This window comes from Schistocerca gregaria, chromosome 1, assembly GCF_023897955.1.
Source record: "Schistocerca gregaria isolate iqSchGreg1 chromosome 1, iqSchGreg1.2, whole genome shotgun sequence".
Classification (NCBI taxonomy): Eukaryota; Metazoa; Arthropoda; class Insecta; order Orthoptera; family Acrididae; genus Schistocerca; species Schistocerca gregaria.
The window spans coordinates 293,813,910-293,835,291 of NC_064920.1; the positions used below are offsets into that span (position 1 = coordinate 293,813,910).

At 38.0% G+C, this 21,382-nt stretch overlaps 1 protein-coding gene across 1 annotated transcript in view; it reads right to left on the reverse strand.

Annotated features, from left to right (window-relative positions):
- Positions 1-21,382, reverse strand: part of LOC126341821 (protein TFG-like) — a 53,409-nt gene that overhangs the window by 26,851 nt on the left and 5,176 nt on the right. Inside the window, exons 2-5 of the mRNA XM_050001804.1 lie at positions 18,587-18,728; positions 9,005-9,247; positions 4,014-4,157; positions 2,442-2,741 (exon numbers count right to left, since the gene is read on the reverse strand). Of these exons, the coding sequence (XP_049857761.1) occupies positions 2,442-2,741; positions 4,014-4,157; positions 9,005-9,247; positions 18,587-18,728 (829 nt within the window). The remainder of the gene's footprint in view (positions 1-2,441; positions 2,742-4,013; positions 4,158-9,004; positions 9,248-18,586; positions 18,729-21,382) is intronic.

Below are 21,382 nucleotides of genomic sequence, written 5' to 3' on the forward strand. Positions count from 1 at the left end.
CAGACCTCAGATGGAACACACGACTCGGCGCGCACCGATTAGGGAACGCCCAGCTCCTCCCAGGCATAAATACTGGACTCTATCGACTCAAGGACCAGTCTCAGGTAGCACCTGAAGAAGACAGCGAGGCACGCTGTTGAAATATCGTGCGAGTACGACACAAACATCCGGCTGGATTCCCGAATATCCAAGATGTCAACAGCTCGCCGGGAAAGCATGAAGGACTTCCATTCACTTACTGACCAAATTTAAAAATTTATAATGCTGTCCTTAGCTACTCATTAACAGCTGTTATCTTACAACAAATGTTTAACACAGTAACTCAAGTATATTTGAAAGGGCACTTGTGGCTTGAGTCAATGTAACTCACTGCATGCAAATTACCAAGAATGTATTCATCCCATATTTGAGAATGAGAAGACTTAGTGACTTGCAACAAACTTTAAACACACCTTCAGACCTTTCCTCAACTTTTTCTTGTTTACGTGCTTCATGTCAAATACCTGACACATTAACTTATTTGTAAAGCAATCAGATGTTTGAAGTAGTTTTATACATGCAAGTTCGATTCTTTAAAGAACGGGATATGGGGTTTATTGGTTTATATGAATCTGTAAGATATTTGAGACATGCAAAATACCCTCAGGCTTTAACAAGAATGTAATGATTCCAGTTACAAAGACACAACAGGTGCTAACAGCTGTGAATATTACCGAACTATCAGTTTAATAAGTCGTGCTTCCAACATGTTGACACAAATTGCTTAAAGAAGAAAAACTGATAGAAGCTAACTTTGGTGAAGATCAGTTTGGGTTCTGGAGGAATGTAGGTACATGCAAGGCAACACTGACCCTATAATTTGTCTATGAAGATGGAGTACGGAAAGGCAAACCTATGTTTATAGCATTTGCATACTTGAAGAGAGTTTCTGACAATGTTGACTATGTTAACTCTCTTTGAAATTATGTAGGTTACAGGGTAAAATACAGGTAGCATAGAGTTATTTGCAACGTGTTCAAAAACCAGATGGTAGTTATAAGAGTTGAGGGGCATGAAAGGGAAGCAATGGCCCAGAAGGGAGTTGTACAGGGTTATAGTCTATCCTTGATGTTATTCTATCTATACATTGAGCAAGCAGTAACGAAAACCAAAGAAAAATTTGGAGAAGGAATTAAAGTTCATTGAGAAGAATCAAAAACTTTGAAGTCTGCTGATGACATTTCAATGCTATTTGGAGACAGCAAAGGACTTGGACAAGCATCCGAATGGAATGTACAGTGTCGTCATAAGATGAAAATTAACAAGGTAAAACAAGGGTAATGTAGACAAATTAAATCAAGTAATGCTGAGGGAATCAGAGTAGGAACTGAGACAGTAAGGAGCAATCGTAGAAAGAATGCTGACTGAAGGTATTTTTTTTCCTTAGTTCAGAAACTGAACTCTGTTCAGTACTCTGCTCTATTGTATAACACTACCCTTGAATCCACTAAGGGAGATTCACTGTTTTTAACTCAAAACACACTTGGCAACACCACTAAAATCAGCTATTGACATCATTATCGCACTTCAACTGCAGATATTAATAAAACATCTACCATAAATAAGAAGCAGGAATTGTGTGGTGGTGGTTGTTTGGATTTACATCTTTATGAAACAGATTTCCCAGTTCATCTTGAACTGAGGTCATTTACTGTGTTAAATGAAGATCAACTGCTTTATACAACCAGCCTTAAAAGTAGAATTTGGGTTTTGCTATTTAGGCAATAAAATAACGATGATGGCCAAATCAGAGAAAATATAAAATGCAAACTGGCTATAGCAAAGAAAGTAAGAAGTTGTTAACACTGAACATTAATTTAAGTGACAGGAAGTCTTGTCTGATACTGGGGTGTAGTCTTGTATGGGTACAGAATGTGGACAGTAAACAGTTCAGACAAGAAGGGAATAGCAAATTTTGAAGTGTAGCGGTGAAGAAAAATTTTTAAGTTGAGGTGGGTAGATCGCTTTACTAACAAAGAGGTACCGAATGAAATTGGGGAGAAAAAGAGATTTATGGCATAACCTGACAATAAGAAGGAATTGGTTGATGGTCACATTCTGAGATATCAACGAATTTTTGAGAGAGAGAGAGAGAGAGAGAGAGAGAGAGAGAGAGAGAGAGAGAGAGAGAACAAACTGAATTATCTACAGCCATTTGTTCCATATTTTCACCGGTACAGTCAATAGTACATTTGCTCGTGTAAAAATTATGAAGCCACATCATAAGAGAATCAGGTTTTGGAAAATTCTTTCAGAATACAACGGTTTTTGTAATTTCACACTGGGGTCAGCAATACACACAAACAAATTATTTCAAATATAATCATTCACTGCACAATATGCTTCTGCAGAGTGTGTAGGTGATGGATTGTACATCAGGAGAAAAAAATAGTTTTACATACTCTGAGGTTGGAAAGGTTGCTGAGGCTGTCCACCTTGCTGGGGCTGCTGCTGCTGTTGTTGCTGCAGTGGTGGTTGTTGTTGCTGCTGCTGTTGTTGCTGAGGCTGTTGTTGCTGATGGTCAGGTGGGAGAGACTGGTACATTTGTTGTGGCTGACCAGAATTTATAGGCTGAAAGCCAGTCTGAGGTGGTGGTTGTGGCGTAGACTGCTGGTTATCAGGAAATGCTGAGGAGACTCGCCGTGACCCAGCACTGCCCAAGCTATCTGGCGTGCTGCCACGTCCACCATCTGGCAATGAACCTGATGGCAAAGAAGAACAAACATTTTACTCACTGACTTTGAGAATTAAGTAATACGGGTGAAAACTGTGACAGCTCATATAAAATTACTTCTGAGAGTTCATATACATATGAGAGAGAGAGAGAGAGAGAGAGAGAGAGAGAGAGAGATCACAGGAGAAAAGGAGCAAGGTTTAAGTGCAATTTTGCGTCTGACATCAGAGAAACCTGTGAATCTCAAAAGCCACTGCTGTAAGAAATATTACAAATAACCTAACTGTGTATACGCAGCTAAAAAACTGCTTAGGTACCCGTTTCTCAACGACAAAGCAATGATGTTGGTAGATTTTATTTCATATCAAATCTAGATTTATTAACAGAAATAGCCAATTTCTGAAAATATAACTGGACAGAGAAAATCTAGTCACCAAATGGTGGCAGGAGAAAATGCACATGAAGGTTAAATAATTGTGCAAGCTTGCAGAGCTAGTGTCTCCTCCTCCTGGTACAAAGGTTGAAGAGGAAGAAGAGGGATAAAGGAAAAGGACTGGTGAGGTTTTTGTCACCCTGTTCGGTAAGTCTCCCATGACTGGAGGTTCTGGGCCACTTTTTCTGAACATTTACAATTTCTTAAACATCATCAGTCCTTTTCCGTTGTCCCTCCTTCTTCCTCTTCAACCCTTGTGCCAGAAGGGGCAGCCACTGGCTCCGAAAGCTTAGACATTTCTCTAATCTTTATGTGTGTTTCCTCTTGCCGCTGCTTGGTGTGTACATTTCTTTTATCCATCCAATCATATCAAATCTAGATTTAGTATTATCTTTCTGAAAATTGCTATCGTGTGACCATTCTCTGCATTTACTGCATAAGAATTTTGTAACAAATGGGTACCTAGTATGTTGAAGTTTTACAGGCAATTTTACTGACATCTACCATAATAATTTACTGGCATCAGTGCAGGATCCTTTCTCAGTGGTAGCCTTCTCTTCATGGCACTTGAAATCAGTGTTATGACGACAGAGAGAGAAGCAATCGTCTATTAAAATACGACAACTGATCCAGCTGTTCTGTTTCTTATCCTTCCAGTTAATGTTTGAAGACCAGTGTGTTACAATGAACTGAGTTTTATGAGAATAATTTAGCTCTATAAAGTGAAATAAATTTATTTAATAAATTACTAATAAATATCAAGGTACAAGTTGAAATTCTTCCCCTCCTATACATGCAGGCACCCAAAATACTGAATAATGACTTGGGTGTACTAACATTACTACATATTGAGAATGAAGTAGTTACCATCTACTGGAGGGTGTGGCTGTTGCGAAACCTCTTCCTTGACAACCTGGCCACTCTCAGCAGCTTTCTGATGTGCCTGTTGGAGAGGGTCAAACTCTCGTGAACTGATATTCGGGTTGGGATTGTTCATCTCATGCTGACCAGCTGAAAAAGACGTATGAGCATTACTGTAATAATGAAGAAGACTGCACTGTTATTTTTAGCAGTTCAGCAATAAGAAAATAATTTTTGAAACACAGCAGCAGAAAAACTGTACTCATCACAGATTTTGGCCTGTATCATTGTCTGCAAGGATAACAACTGAAGCAGGAGGATGAAAAGGAAGACAATTCAGGCTAGTTTGCATAACAGTTCAAGTCAGTAGTACAAAATTAAATTACAGAAACAGTGTTTACAGTGCTGGTAAGGATTCATTTGTACTACAAACTGTTGCACCTGATCCTCCCTCTGCTGCTTATGCAATGGTAACTAAACAACAAAACTTAATTAAGTCTGGAAAAAGATAAATTTTAACTTTCTTTAGTATCTTGAGATGTATACACTTGTTCATTTCTATATTTTAATTTAGCTGGATTTAATAGGTACCCATATCCCTATATCCAATGGATATTCTTATTTTATTTGACATTTCTGTCCAAAACCTGCAAAACTACAACTTCATTCGATGTCTGACATGATACTGAGTTTGAACAACAACAAAAAACTATGCAGTGGGTTTATCAACATCCATACCAACAAAACATTGCTTGAATCACTCCAATGTGCCTTCCATCAGTGTTTCCACCACATGATTACTCAAAGCAAAAATGATGTGACACACAGCTGTACTGTCACACCAATCATTACCTGTCATTCCAGTCACACTGCTGATACTCTCAGATGTTCTGCGCATCAAGGTTGACCTGGGGATAGAAGACCTAACCACAGACAAAAACAACAATTCTTATGAAAATAAAAATCAAACGCACGTTGTTTTTATGTACATCAAATGACTGGCTGATTAGTAGGGTAAAAATCTGTACACATATTTTGTCAAGGTAAAGTATTATGTAATTTGCCACTGTTTTAACAACTGATGTTAATTAAACCATCATATTCTATGTGAAAGTAATTACCTGAATTGAGATACTCTATCTGATCAAAGTATAGGACACCAATATGTACTGTGGAACTGATCACTAGATGTCATGAACAGCAGACCTGTCAGTATAACAGGAGGCAGGTAGTACTGTGTTGTCATTAAAGAAGCAGTAACAGCACAATGGGACAGTCAGGAGAATTCAGTGGCTTTGAACGTTGACCAGTCATTGCGTGTCACCGGAATAACAAATTCATCAGAGACATTTCAACCATTCTAAAGCTGCCCAAGTCAACTGTTGGTGATGTGATTGTGATGTGGAAATGCAGAGAAACGACCACAACTAAACCAAGATCAGGCACACCTTACTTCCTGACAGGGCTCATCAACCTTTGCAGAGGATAGCTGTAAAAATATGCATGAAATCAACTGAGCAATCAGTCACGAGTTCCAAAGCCCTACCAACCGTCCAGCTAGCACAACATTTGAATATAAGGAGTTAAAAGGAATGGGGTTACAATGGTGGAGTGGCTCCTCACAAGCCACAGATCTCTGTAGTTACTGCTAAACAATGCTTGAGGTGCTGTCAAGAGTGACGCCACTGGACAGTAAATGACTGAAAACAAGTGTCCTCTGGTAATCCAATGGGAGGGCGGTTTGGTAAATGCCAGAAGAATGTCATCTGTCATCACATGTAGTGCCAATAGTGAGGTATGGAGGAGGTTATGTTATGGTACATGGTGTTTTTTATGGTTAGTGTGATGGTTGGTGTAGTCTTCAGTCTGAAGACTGGTCTGATACATGTGCACATGCGTGCGTGCACGTTTGCGCGCGCACGCGCGCGCGAACACACACACACACACACACACACACACACACACACACACACACACACACTAATTTTTGCATTCTCCTGTAGCATCACACTTCAAAGGTTTCTACTCTTTTCTTGTGTGAACTGCTTACTGCTCACATTTCACTTCCATACAAGGCTACACTCCAATCAAGTAACTTCAGAAACTGTTTCAAAACACTTAAATTTACATTCGATGCTAAATTTCTCTTCTTCAGAAATGCTTTTATTGTTATTGTCATTCTACATTTTATATTCCAGTTATTTTATTACCAAAATAGCAAAGCTCATATACTACTTTAAGTGTCTCATTTCATAATGAAATTCCCTCAAAATCACCTAATTTAATTCCATTACATTACCCTTGTTTTGCTTTTTTTTTTTTTTTTACACTCATCTTATATCCTCCTTTCAAGACACTGTCCATTCCATTCAACTGCTGTTCCAAGTTCTTTGCTATCTCTGACAGAATTACAATGTCTTCAGCAAACCTCAAAGTTTTTAGTTCTTTTTCCTGTACTTTAATTCCTTCTCTAAATTTTTCTTATTCTCCTTTCCTCCTTGCTCAATGCACATATTTTATATCATCAATGATAGGCTACAACGCTGAAACTACCTTCTCAACCAATGATCCCCTTTAACTCGCCTTCACCCATAACTGCCATCTGCTTTCTGTACAAGTGCTATGACATGCTGTAACATGACATGCTTGTCATTCAATTTTAAGGAAACTACTACATGAAAAAATTTGATTCTTGTGCATCTTACAGTTCGATACCTTTGCTCGATAAAGGACTGAATTCCTTTTCATGTTGTGTCACAGTTACTGCACTGCATCAAATTAAATAAAACCTTGCATGAAATTTTAAAGAGTTTGCATTGCATAAACTTTGGGTATGGCTGATTTTAGCTTAATATAATTGCAGTGTATGAAATGTAGAAAAGATATCAAAATTTTATTTAAAATTTAGAGCAGAATGATACCTCATTTTGTTCTTGAGTTATTGATTTTTATATCTAAAGGATGGTAATGTGCAATGCTCGCATTTCCGTCCCTGCCCATCGCGAATCATATGGTTGTTAACAAATCGTTCACGATATTGAAACAAGGTTTTTTGCAAATGATAGCATGTACAGATGTTGTGTGATAAATAATCAAATTTTTTTTATTCACTGAGATATGGAAGTAACTAGTCAGCAGACGTGAGAGAGCGGCTGAACCTGATATGTAACACATTAACAGCGTTTCAGGAGAATCCAGTGATGGCAATTAAACATGTCCTCAGCACCTGCGGAGTGGCAGAGCATGACAATTTAACTGGCCCACAGAAGTTTAAGCATACATACCATGCTGTACATCACAAAATATAAATTGTAACAGCAGTGTTAGCCGCAAATATGTTGACATATTTTTCACTGAGAAAGAATACTGTAATTATAAAACTTGCTCTTTCCACATCATAGAAACTGCAATTATAATCTATGGAATATGCTAATATCCAGGTAACTAGTTAAACTGGGGCAGTTTAAACGTAGCACATTATGGCATACATTAAATAAACAGTATATAATTTGCAGGTGAATATTCAGTAGTGTCGATTCTACTATCAGACATACATAATGAGTTCTTGCTCTATCATTTGCCCATACAATGGTCTCAGCCAAAGGCTATACTCGAAAGAAACTATTAATTTTGAAATGATTGGGGATGACTGTGAAAGAGGGGCGTCATTCATACTATAATTTCAGAACAGTCCATCTTTTCTGAGTACGCAGCAGATCCAGAAGCTGCATGAGGCTGTAGGACCAACTGAAGCAAATATGTAAATCGCAAACCCCTTAAAAATGTTGTGCGCCATTTGTGTGTCTGCGAGGGAGCAGTGTATTAAAAAAAATCATGTAATAAAAATAAAGCAACAGCCAAAACAATGGAAGTACTCTTGCAATAATGTAACGATGCTCACACAGTCTAACTTGGAATGACCATTTGAGGTGTTCTCACAAAGTGTCCACAAAATGCCTTGTCCCATTCACTACAGAAAACAAAGTGTACCTTTTGGTCTGGTGTGAAAACATAGATTTAATTTTCCCTACATCACAGAGTTGGCTGTTGTAACTGAAGTGCTAAACATGCCTCATTTTTTGGCAAATTATTGTAGATTACAATAAATCAAATGCTAAAGTATTTGCCTTCTTGATACACTATAAGTATAGCACGTATTGTTTCCTACAATCATTGCTTTTATTAATGAAATGTTAAATACATGTAAATCTCTTTGAAAATTTCAGTCATGTCAATACTGTACACACATCTTTGTAGCATAAAAGACTGATGCATTCAAACATCTGTGAACTGTGACTTTATGTATCAATGAACTTGTTAATTTGTGTATGTAACAAGCAGTCCTGACTTAGTGTTAACTGCATGATGGTGTAGTTGGTTGGACTCTGGAATCTGGTGTTGTACAGATGTGATGGAAATAGATGCAAGCAGTCATGATGAGCTGTACTGAACTTTGGTGTTTGTAAATGTTTTCTTTGCATTATGCAAACTGTTTTGACTTATGTTAAGTGAAAGAAACTGACAGCCATTAAAAATTTGGAGTGAAATCTTAGTCCCTGCCCTGTTACATTTCAACATACATATATGAAAACAATGACCCCTTCCCTGCATAGGAGGTGAGTTCATCGAACTAAACAACCAGCCAAAGATAAATTTTACATCAATGAGACCAAAGTAAAATAACTTTTATTGTTTTTAACAGCCACGTGCTCATTGTTTTATTGGTAAGCAAATGGATGCATTGTTTATATAAGTCCAACTTTGCAAATTGTTTGTGGACTGTTCGATAACTAAAGCCAACAAAGAGAAGAGAGCTGGGTTAAACTGTACATAGTGGTTCCCCGAGTCGAAAGAGATTGAGAAACAGGTTTTCTTTCAAAAATGACATCTGCAACTCATTAAAGTGGTACAACAGTGAGCTGTTCACTTTGATAAAGTTGCATAAAAACACAAATTCATTAACATATGTTATTATAATATCCAAATTTGGTACTAACTTCGTGAGTCACTTGTGGATGAAGTGACCTCAACTGTACGGGGCTCAATTGTGTCCAGCAGGTAATTCACCCGGTCACGAATCTCCTGCAGTTCTTTTCTCACTGTTGATACCTGAGATGGAGGTAAGCCTTTAGTTCGTAATGCTGCCTCACCACCTACTAACACTTGCAGTTTCAGGATCCGGCTATACTGTACTGCAAAAGCGAGATCTGAACTGTCGAAGATTGTTACTAGATCACCATCTGTGAACAAAATAAAGGTGCTATGAAAATATATTTGAACCCACTAAGAAATATGGATAAGACTCACATTAGGTACCAGCCAGTACTAGCAAACAGTCAGTGACAAAATATTGTCCATGTCTGAAATACAGAATACGTATACCAATATTAAGCATGTATTAGCAGTTACAAATTATAAAAATAAAATAAACAGCATAGAAAATATCAACAGCTACATTATTTTCCAATGACTGATACAAGTTTAATAACCATAACTGACTATTCCATTGTGTGTGCACAGTACAAGATGGCCGCCCGCTCAGATCGCAGGTATTTTATTCATTCGCTAAAAGAACTTATTTAAGAGGAAATAGTGTCAAATTTAAATTTTCTTTGTTTCATATACTTGCTGTAGCATCTGTTCTTGTCACATAACTGAATGTTAGCACCCCGGCAGAGCTTGTTCTTGAAAAACTTTGTGTTATCGTAAGTCCTGATAATCACGACATAACTGGAAATTCTGCATGACATTTTCTTGATAGTGCAAAATTCGTTTAAAAAAGACAGCTACTAGTTTCATCAGTGTGTTTTGTCACAATTAAGTGTTTCTAAATCATATTTAACTAACAAATTTCGTATTGTTTACTAGTTAGATAAATGCGATCTACGCCTAAATTTTCCAAGTTATAAATGTTTAAAAACTGACCAAAGACACTTGATAATGTAAATTCTCTAAACACAATGTACTGTGTGTCATTTTTTGTTTACACACAGCCAATCTTGTGTCCGTGGCAAATTTAAAGCATTCTTTAAACTTAATTGTTCTTTTGGAACTGACCATGAGTGAGAAATGTGGGAGCTGTTGTACGGTAGAGAGTAGAGGAGTTTCTTGCCAGTCTTATAAGAAATATTTTCACTGGGGGCATGCAATGGGGAGAATGTTGGGAGAACGGAAGATGCTCTCTCCTGGAACTGCAGAGTATGCAGTAGGAACATTTTGATTGGGCAACAGGAAAGGAAAATCTGTACCCTTCAGGCACAGTTGGAGGAAGCAAGGAAAGAACTGTTAAGGATCAAGGGAGATAGGGGGAGGAGGGTGGTTGGGAACTGGCAGCTGGTAGGAGGATAGGAAGAAATAAAACGCAATCTGACAGTTTTATCAACACCAAAAACAGGTATCTACCACTGCCAGGGTTAAGAGGAGAAGAGCCTCGGGTAGAACGAGGAGCAGGAAACATGCAGCACACTTAAACCGAGGCCAAGAAGCCTAGGAGCGTACAAAGTGTTAGGAAGAAGAAAGTGCTGCTGCTAGGTAGTAGCCATAGGTGAGGTGTTAGGCCCTCAGTTACAGGAAAGTTTAGGGGCAGAATACCAGCCCACCAGTATCTTCAAGCCAAATGCAGGGCTAAGTCATGTGATAGAGGACTTAGGGTCTTTATGTAAGGACTTTACAAAAGAGGACCACGTAGTGATAGTGGGGGGGGGGGGGGGGGCAGGAAACAGTTTGGACAGGGATGGGGCATATGACATAGGTGGTGACCTGGACAACATAGATTCCCTGACTCATGGCACCAACATATACTCTATTGAGCCGTTCCAGCATCATGATCGACCACACTTTGATGGAGCTGTGAGGTGAATCAATGTGGGGTTAGGGATAACCCCATATTGATTCACCTCACATCTCCAGTGGTTCTGAGGACAACCAACTCTGTTCATGTTTCTCTGTTGACCGTTGGGATTATCAACACATGGGGTTTCACTAGGCATGGCCTACACCTAAACAGGACTGGGAAGGGAAGATTGGTACAGCTGATTCATGAAAGTATAGGGGGTGGATCTTGGGCCGCACATGGTCAAATACCTGTTGCCATGGATAGGGAAAGTAGGTATTTTTAAAGATAAAACCAGACAACAGGTTTCCTTGGCTAAAGAGTATCTCCAGCAGTTTAAAAAATTCTGAAACAATCACTCAAAAGACAGACTTTAACATTTCAAATATCACACATTCCAGATATCACAAAGAAAACCAAAACATTGGAACGAGTAACATGGGGCATTTCACAGGCTTAACAATTCTCCATCAAAACAAGCAATCAATAAAAAATATAATACAACTATTAGAAGTTGAGCTCCAATCCTTGAACTGCACAGTAGTTTGTGTTACTGAGCACTGGTGTAGAGACACAGAAATCCAACATGTAGTATTATCATTGTGTGAAAGGGCAAACTCTTACTGCAGAACTGCTTTAAGGGATGGAGAATCATGCAATTATATCAGAAAAGGAATGCAGTTCGAATCAAGACATGACATCAGTACAGTAAGTGAAGACAAACACACTGAAATATCAGCTACTGAATTAACAGGGCTTTATATCACCAAGAAATTAATCATTTTGTGTGTGTGTATAAAACTCCCAGCAGTAGTGTGGACACTTATTTCAATAAATTAACAGAAGTTCTAGATAAAGTCTCAAGTGCAAAGGTATACATAATTCTGTGTGGGGACATTAACATCAGCACTAATATCATAAATGAATCCAGCAGCACCTTCATAAATATCCTTCAACATTTTGGCATGTCCCTATTGGTCAACAGGCAACAAGGGTTACTACAATGACTGCATCAGTAATTGACCACGTGGCCACAAATATGGACAGGGAAAAATGAGATGTAGCTATAAAAGATCTCTGACTATCAGACCATCTCTGTCAAATAACAACAGTAAAATCAGGCATCAAATCATTCACTAAACTACAATCCTACAAACGACATCTATCAGAAATTGAAATAAAAGATTTTTCAAAAGAACTAGCAAAACAAAGCTGGAATTAAGTGTATAAAGAAACCAATGTGAATATGAAATACTCTAAACTCTCCACATTATTTAATATAATAAATGAATCCTTCACATCAGGGACATTTCCAGAGCAGTTTAAACAGGCAAGAGTTGTACATTTGCTTAAGAAAGGTAATGCAGAAGACATAGAAAACTACTGGCCCATTTTACTGCTGTCACCATTCTCAAATATAATGAATTACCTGAATAAATACAATCTTTAAGTGAATCGCAGTTTGGTTTCCGAAGTGGCAAAAAATACAGAGTCAGCCATATTAGAATTCACAAAAGTTGTACTTGATGCTCTTGATAAAGATGAGAGTGTCTCAGACATACTTTTTTATCTTTCTAAGGCCTTTGATACAGTTGACCACTAGATTACATTAAATAAATTAGAAGCTATAGGAATAAGAGGGGTTGATAATGACTGGTTTCGATCATACCTAACAGATAGGGTACAAAGAGCAGAGATAACACATACTTCAAATAGATCCAAACATTTAGTAAAACACTGATCAGAACCAAAATACATTAATATAGGGGTTCTGCAAGGTAGCATATTAGGACCAATACTTTGTCTGATATACATCAATAACTTTCCCAGTAGTGTTACTCTAGCTGAAAAAATTCTCTTCGTTCATGACAGCAATATTATAGTAATCGAGAAAACAAGAGAACACCTTGCAGATAAAGCAAATGCAACTCTCAAGTAAGTTTATGGTTGATCAATAAGCAATAAAGTGACGCTGAACATAAAGAAAACTAATGCTATGAATTTCAATTTGAAGACGAAAAATCACAATGTTAAGTTAAATGTAGATGGCACCTCTAAAGACTGTGAAACAAATGCAAAATGTCTAGAAATGAATATTGATTCTCAGTTGAAGTAGTGTGAACACACAAAGGTACTTGCAAACAGAATGTCATCAGCATGTTAAGCCCTTAGAATCCCATCATCAGTATGTAATATGCAGTGTCTTTCAGTTACATACTATTCATTTGTACACTGAATTCTTAGCTATGGCATTCTTTCTTTGGGGGGAACAAATTCACAAAATATGAAACCAATTTTCATAGTCCAGAAAAGAGCCATAAGAATAATAACCAAAAATACTAGTTGAGCTCATTGTAAAGATCTGTTCAAAATACTGGGGATTTTAACTGCTACATGTGAATTTATTTACCAGTCAGTTGTAAACATAAAAAATAATATTGGTAATTACTGCACAAACAGCTCTGTCCATGACCACGTGGCAAGAGCTAGACTCATCTTACATTTACCAAGAAAAAATAAAAATAAAACTCAAAACAGCATTTTCTACCAAGGACTAAAACTGTACAATAAACTACCAAAAGAAATTAAAGAAATTGCAAAAACACACTTATTTAAAAAGGCAGCTAAAAAGTACCTGTTACACAATACATTTTATACATTGAAGGATTACTTAGATAAAACAGAGTAGGGGTTTTATAAAAAAATGTTAAATAAATAATAATAATAATAATAATAATAATAATAATAATAATTATAATACATTCAACATTCAACGTAACACCTTCACATTATGTTTTTTCCTTCTGTTTTTCTTTCCATAAATACTTGCCCCCAAGCTATGCATAGCACAGTACTAACACTAAAGTGTTATGTAACAATGTGCGTATAGTGTATGCCGTGACTGGTAATGAGATATGGGTGAACAGAATGGCGTTAAATTATTTAATAAGTTATTTGTATATATATTCTACAGCAGAAGTAAATCTAATGATTGTCTCTAACTAGAAGTCTGTATATATTAAGATTCCACGATTTACCAAGCGGGAAAGCGCCGGCAGACAGGCACAATGAACAAAACACACACACAGAATTACTAGCTTCCGAAACCGATAGTTGCTTCTTCAGGAAGGAGAGGGCAAGACGAAAGGATGTGGGTTTTAAGGGAGAGGGTAAGGGAGAAGGTAAGAAGTCTGTGTGTGTGTGTGTGTGTGTGTGTGTATATATATATATATATATATATATATATATATATATATATATACGAATTAGCTGAACTAGTCCAAACTTGTAAATATTTTGACATGTACTACATCCTTGTAAAAAGAGATCTATGGATGAATGAAGCTACTGTTACTACTCCTCTTCTAGAAATGGGCTTGATGCCTGGAAGATGAAAAGCACCATGGAACTGACCCATGAAAACATTGATATAGAGTGTACTTGCACAAGCACGCACTCATGCTTAATTGATGAAAGGAGAAAATACAAGGATGTAGAGGCTTACCTCACGAGGGGTAAGACAGATACTGCCTACAGGAAAATTAAAGAGACCCTTGGAGAAAAGAGAACCACTTGCTTGAATATCAAGAGCTCAGTTGGAAACCCAGTTCTAAGCAAAGAAGGGAAAGCAGAAAGGTGGAAGGAGTATATAGAGGGTCTATACAAGGGCGATGTACTTGAGGACAATATGATGGAAATGGAAGAGGATGTAGATGAAGATGAAATGGGAGATATGATACTGCGTGAAGAGTTTGACAAAGAACTGAAAGACCTAAGTCAAAACAAGGCTCCAGGAGTAGACAACATTCCACTAGAACTACTGACAGCCTTGGGAGAACCAGTCCTGACAAAACTCTACCATCTAGTGAGCAAGATGTACGAGACAGGCGAAATTCTCTCAGACTTCAAGTAGTATATAATAATTCCAATCCCAAAGAAAGCAGGTGCTGACAGATGTGAAAATTACCGAACCATCAGTTTAATAAGTCACAGCTCCAAATACTAATGCAAATTCTTTACAGACGAATGGAAAAACTGGTAGAAGCCGACCTCGGGGAAGATCAGTTTGGATTCTGTAGAAATGTTGGAACAGGTGAGGCAATACTGACCCAACAACTTATCGTAGAAGAAGGATTAAGGAAATGCAAACCTACATTTCTATCATTTGTAGACTTAGAGAAAGCTTTTGACAATGTTGATTGGAACACTCTCTTTCAAATTCTGAAGGTGGCAGGGGTAAAATACAGGGCGCGAAAGGCTATTTACAATTTGTACAGAAACCAGATGGCAGTTATAAGAGTCGAGGGACATGAAAGAGAAGCAGTGGTTGGGAAGGGAGTGAGACAGGTTTGTAGCCTCTCCCCGATGCTATTCAATCTTTATATTGAGCAAGCAGTAAAGGAAACAAAAGAAAAGTTCAGAGTAGGTATTAAAATCCATGGAGAAGCAATAAAAACTTTGAGGTTTGCCGAAGACACTATAATTCTGTCAGAGACAGCAAAGGACTTGGAGGAACTGTTCAGTGGAATGGGCAGTGTCTTAAAAAGAGAATATATGTAGTTGTGTTAAATCAGGTGACACTGAATGAATTAGATTATGAAATGAGACACTTCAAGTAGTAGATGCGTTGTGCTATTTGAGGAGTAAAATAACTGATATGGTTGAAGTAGAGAGGACATAAAATGCAGACTGGCTATGGCAAGGAAGTGTTTCTGAAGAAGAGAAATTTGTTTATGTCAAGTACATATTTAAGCGTCAGAAAGTCTTTTCTAAAACCATTTGTATGGAGTGTAGCCATGTATCGAAGTGAAACATGGACAATAAACAGTTTAGACCAAAAGAGAACATAAGCTTCCAAAATGTGGTGCTACAGAAGAATGCTGAAGATTATATGTGCAGATCATGTAACTAATGAAGACGTACTGCATATAAATGGGGAGAAGAGGAACTCGTGCCAGAACTTGACTAGAAGAAGAAATCGGTTGGCAAGGGTACATTCTGAGGCATCAAGGTATCACCAATTTAGTATTGGAGGGAAGCATGCAGGGTAAAAATCTTAGAGAGAGAGCAAGCGATGAATACACTAAGCAGATTCAGAAGGATATAGGTTGCAGTAGTTATTCAGAGAGAGATGAAGAGGGTAGCGCAGGATTAAGTAGCATGGAGAGCGGCATCAAACCAGTCTCTGGGCTATAAGACCACAATAGCAATAGCAGCAGCAGCAGCAACAACAACAACAGTGACTAGGGAGCAACACAAGGCAGTATTTTGTGCATTAAATTTGATCTCAATACATCTCTTCTATTATCTAAAATAAATTTGAGGGTCTACAGAGAAGTAATGAAAAATACAATATAATCCATTAGGTTTGATCAACGTGGATATCATAATTGCAACTATTAATATGCACTACATATATCCACTATGTCGACTATGACATCATACAACTAAGTACATTTTAACTGCAAATTCCCACAAGAAAATGGGGTACTTTGGTTGGGGGCTTTCTCAGGTTGTATTGAACCTACTGATATCTAATATCAGCTTTGACCCATGAATAATAGGGTTGCAGAGCACAATTACAGATATGTGCAAACAGGGTTACATCAGAACACTAAAACTATTCATTTTAAGCAGGGAAGGGGAAGATGAGGAGGGGGGGGGGGGGTCTTTTAGAGGTTTCCAATTCACTCAAGATTTGTTGCTGTAACAGTGCATATGGAGTAAATGAAATCATTAATTTATCAATCATTAACACAAGCAGTTCTGAGATACCAGGTATCAACCTACATTGAAACACCCATATTAGTATGTGGTGTAGCCTCCATGAGTGGACATGCAGGTGCTGTCTCTGGCATCCTGTCTACTGTACAGATGGTGAATAGTGTCTTGGGATTTGTTGTGCAATGCATGCTTGGCCTATTTACGTAGTTCTGCAACAGTTTTTGGCTGATGAGTCGCACAAGACATTTCTCATCCCATTATATCCCACACATGCTCGATTGGAGTCAAGCTTGGAGGTCATGCTGACCAGGAAAGTTGCTGCAAGTCTTACAGAGTACATTGAGTTCCACAGGCAGAGTGCGAGTGAGCATTATCCTGCTGGAACAAAATATCATCTTCGTGCTGCGGTAACAGCTAAAGGGGCTAACAACATTCTGTGTGCAGGTCTAGAAACACCAAAGGTGAACGAGAGTTTTAGCTTATTGCACCCAGGACCATAAGACCTGGGGAGAGGCCAGTATGCTTTGCATGAAAGCACACTACATCATATGTACAAACAACCACCATCGCTGAAGATCACAGCATGCCATTCCATCTCCCAATTGATCCTCTGATGGCACCAGTTGAGCCGTGCACGTCGATGCTGTGGTACGAGTGAAAGACAGGCTAGAGGTGTGCTTGCCCCTTTTCCCACTCTAATAATTGGATAGCGACAGTTGCTGACCACTGATACCAGCACCGTTGCACAACTGACCTTAACGTCCTACTTGTGTGGCAGTTCTCCAAAGCCACAACTGGACCCCTTTCAAGTTCACTCAGTTGACTGTAGGAAGCACAAATACATCTCCATGGTATAGCTGCCTGCTTGCTTCACACATTTGCACCACACTGAGCCTTCTGGCTGTGATCTTTTCCTACTAAAGGGTACACACAGACGGTGCTCTGGTAGTTATGCCACTGCTACATGTTGGCGGACAACAATGAAACCATTATCAGCACATTTACTATCCCTCAGGTGGCATATGCCATCATTGGATCAAAATCGATGTCAACGTTCCAGGTGTTCTATTTTTTTGGTAGTGTATAATTTTTCTGATGTAGGTTGCGACGACAGACTGATCTATAATGAAGCCTGAGGACTTCGCTATCTTGGAAACTGATACATAGGTTCTGAGTCAACAAATATGAATGTGAAATCTTAGTTATGGTGAATATAGGTTTCAATGAGTGGTTTATCTCAATCACTTTGACAGCATTATGAGAATCACAATTCAATAGCGAAGACTATAAGTCCTTAAACTAGATATCTAATCTTTACATGGTCGTCAATTTTACTTACTGGCTTTACTTTACTGACACTAATTTCAAACCTGTGTCTGTTCTGGTGCTTTTAGCTACTTCATGTATTGTATGTCTTCCAGGAAACCATGATTTTAATTCCTATATGGATAGCATATATTTAATATGAACACGGAATATAAGTGAAATAAGGCATTCCAGCTAATACACGCAATTCCCTTACAAACAATAGATGTAAAAGAAAAGAAAATACAAAAAATTTCCATAGAGTTCAAATGTAATTTTGGTTACTGGATCAACCATGACATTTCAGACAACTATGACCCTCATAAAAAGCATAGATTTAGAGAGATTCGTCCTTTAAGAATTTTTTTTTGCATTACTATAACAAGAAATATAATATTTTTCTACTAAATGTTACATACTATGAGTCAAGAGGAATATTCAATAATGCTAACATGTTTCTGGCCAGTCAAGCAAAGTTAATGACTGCTGTGACATCACTTTTTGGTGTGTATTTTCACAGTTTGCAAAATACATCAGTGAGGTGCCAGTCCTATCTGTGCCTGTTTTGGAAAAATCGCCACTGATACCACACGATATTCCTCATTCTGTTTATGACATCTGTTACCATTCCAACATCACTGGTTAAGGGCAACAATATTGGATATTCCTCTTTACTTAACACTACATTTAAAAAAAAGGCAAACTGAAGGATACTAACCTTCATCCTTGTATTTAAGTAAAATTTCATCAGAACTGCTCAATTTGCCTCTGAATACTCTCTGCATCATCAGTACAAGTTCATCATATGTTATAGCTTCATTATGAATAGGGATTCTACGTACATCATCTCCAAGCTGAGCCTGGAAATGGGAGGAGACTATTTATTAATAAAGAGTTCAATGGCAGTTTCACTTAGTCCACTGCATATGAATATAACAATTTTTTAAATGTAAGATCTTTGCTGTAGCATATGTGCCTATTAATTTTTTTCCCTTGGGATAAGATTCTGTTGAAAAGGATTTTGAAGAGTAAATATTGTATCTGGATCAGAATAACAAAGTGACTGGCAAAACAGCTGAGCATGCAAGAGTACAATGTCTGTCTGTGTTAACACTTAGTACTCCTTAGACCAGTGCTGGCACATACTGTGACGGAATCCACTAACGTTTATGTATATCAGCTTCAATTTGTACAGGAAGGGGCCCTGTAGCTCATTATGCACCTTTAAAGACACTAGTACCCTATGACGCAATGTTTACCTTTATGCTTCAGTTTCATGATGAAGCGCAGCAGTCACTCAGACACCTCACCAACACGCTGGGCAGCCAGATCCCTTTCTGTCAAGACAACTAGCTGACCCAGCTTGTTGCTACAATAACAATTATCTCACAGTGCAGATGTAAAAAATGGAAAACCAAAATGAGAGAATGACTGAATCCTTTAGTGTGCAGAACTTCATACCAGTGCATCAACTGCAAATAAACAACACTATGAGATCTCCATATCTATGAGAGAGTATGCAGTAATGCCTTGGTAGCAACTGCGGTGTGGTGCTGCACCAGAGGTATTCACAAGCTCCCTGTTAATGGATATTGCTGAGTCTGCTACCACTTGTCTAAGTAGTTTTGCAGCATGTGTCAGATGCACTGTAGAATAACATAAAGACACTATAAGAAGAAACAAATTATGTGCTGCAAATACATCACACTACTTGCATTACAGTACTTGACAACTGTTGTCTGCAACTAAAAGTAAGTAGCATCTGAGATAACCAAGTGATTAACAAAAGTAAAAACAATAAAATATGACATAGAGCTCACACACTGTTTGTTGTTACAGTAGATGTCCTATAAATCAGTTACTGTTAGACACTGATACTTTCATTCTCATAACAGTTGCTTAACATATATATACCAGATGGATTGTTCATAGCTGGAAAACAAAAATTTTCTGTCATTTTAAGGTATTAGCACTACCACACAGTCTTGAGCCCAGAAGTATACCAATAGATCCAAGAGACATGCAAATTGCACAATAATTGATATCGGAGCAAGTATCGGGAGAAGTACTGAATTTTTCCCCCCAAATAATCCACAGAACAACATATAAATTTAGGCCCTAATGTAAACAGTGCTTCTTAAAATTCAGTAGGAGGAAATTTGGTATTTTGGTAACAGAGCAAGATAAAAATTTGGGTTTTGCACCTGTATTATTTGGTCTCATCTGAAACATCGCTTACAAATGAAGCAATACTACTGACCCTTTTAACCTCATTTCACTGAAGCTTTATGCTAACATGGTTAGTGTAACAAGATAGAATCTCAACATCGAATTGGATCTTTGCTAAGCAGACAAAATGTAGTACATAATGGAATCAACTCAAGTGTATGGAAGACCTCTTCACAATAATTCAGGTGCAGTGTTTCTGAAGCAATAGATCTTAGCATATCTGTACATGTTCATTTGCTCATACTGGCCGAAAATAGAAATCATACTTCTTGAAAATAAAAAGGCATTTCTTTTATCCATCTTTATCATTTATGCACACACTTAAATACTAGTTTCAGTACTAACACAGCAACTGTTGATGGTCATAACATATTGAAATCAGTACTCAAGGTTTTTCATTGTGTCAGTGCAGTCAAGGCTGGAAGAAAAACTTTTTGGCATATGGTGATGTACTCTTTTTGGCATATGCTGATGTGCTGCTTACTGCTCAAGTTACAAGTTTTCTCATGAAATTAACTTTGAATGAATAACTGCCACGTAGCTCCCAGTCTGGAGCGAGCCTTCTGATAGCTTGCACTTCGAAGGCTTGCTTGTCACACTCACTGTTTAACAATGGAAAATCCTGGATGGAATGTAATAATATTATGAAAAGGACAGTTGCTATTCAACATATAGTGCAGATACTGTGTCACGGGCACAACAAACAGAGTGTCAGAAAATGAGCTATCGGCCAATAAGGCTTTCGTTGGAGACAGAACTTACAAAAGCGCGTGCGCACGCGCTTCTGAGATAACCAAGTGATTAACAAAAGTAAAAACAATAAAATATGACACAGAGCTCACACACTGTTCGTTGTGTGTGTGCGCACGCGCTTCTGAGATAACCAAGTGATTAACAAAAGTAAAAACAATAAAATATGACATAGAGCTCACACACTGTTCGTTGTGTGTGTGTGTGTGTGTGTGTGTGTGTGTGTGTGTGTGTGTGTGCGCACACACGCAAACACACACACAAGGCCACAGTCTCTGGCTGCTAATGGCTCCAACAGCCAGAGACTGCAGTCATGTGTGTGTGAGTTGCATTAGCGTGAGTGTGTGTCGTACAATCTTTTTGCTGTGCCTATCCACTGAGATAGAAACTGAAGCTGCATGTGAGATTGTTTGGGCAGTACTTAGTATCTGGGGTGGGCATAAAATGATAATTGATCCTTCTATTGCCAATGAGACTCATCTTCGATGTAACTGAAAACTTTAGAAAAAACCTCAGTTCACTTGCACTTAAGTTC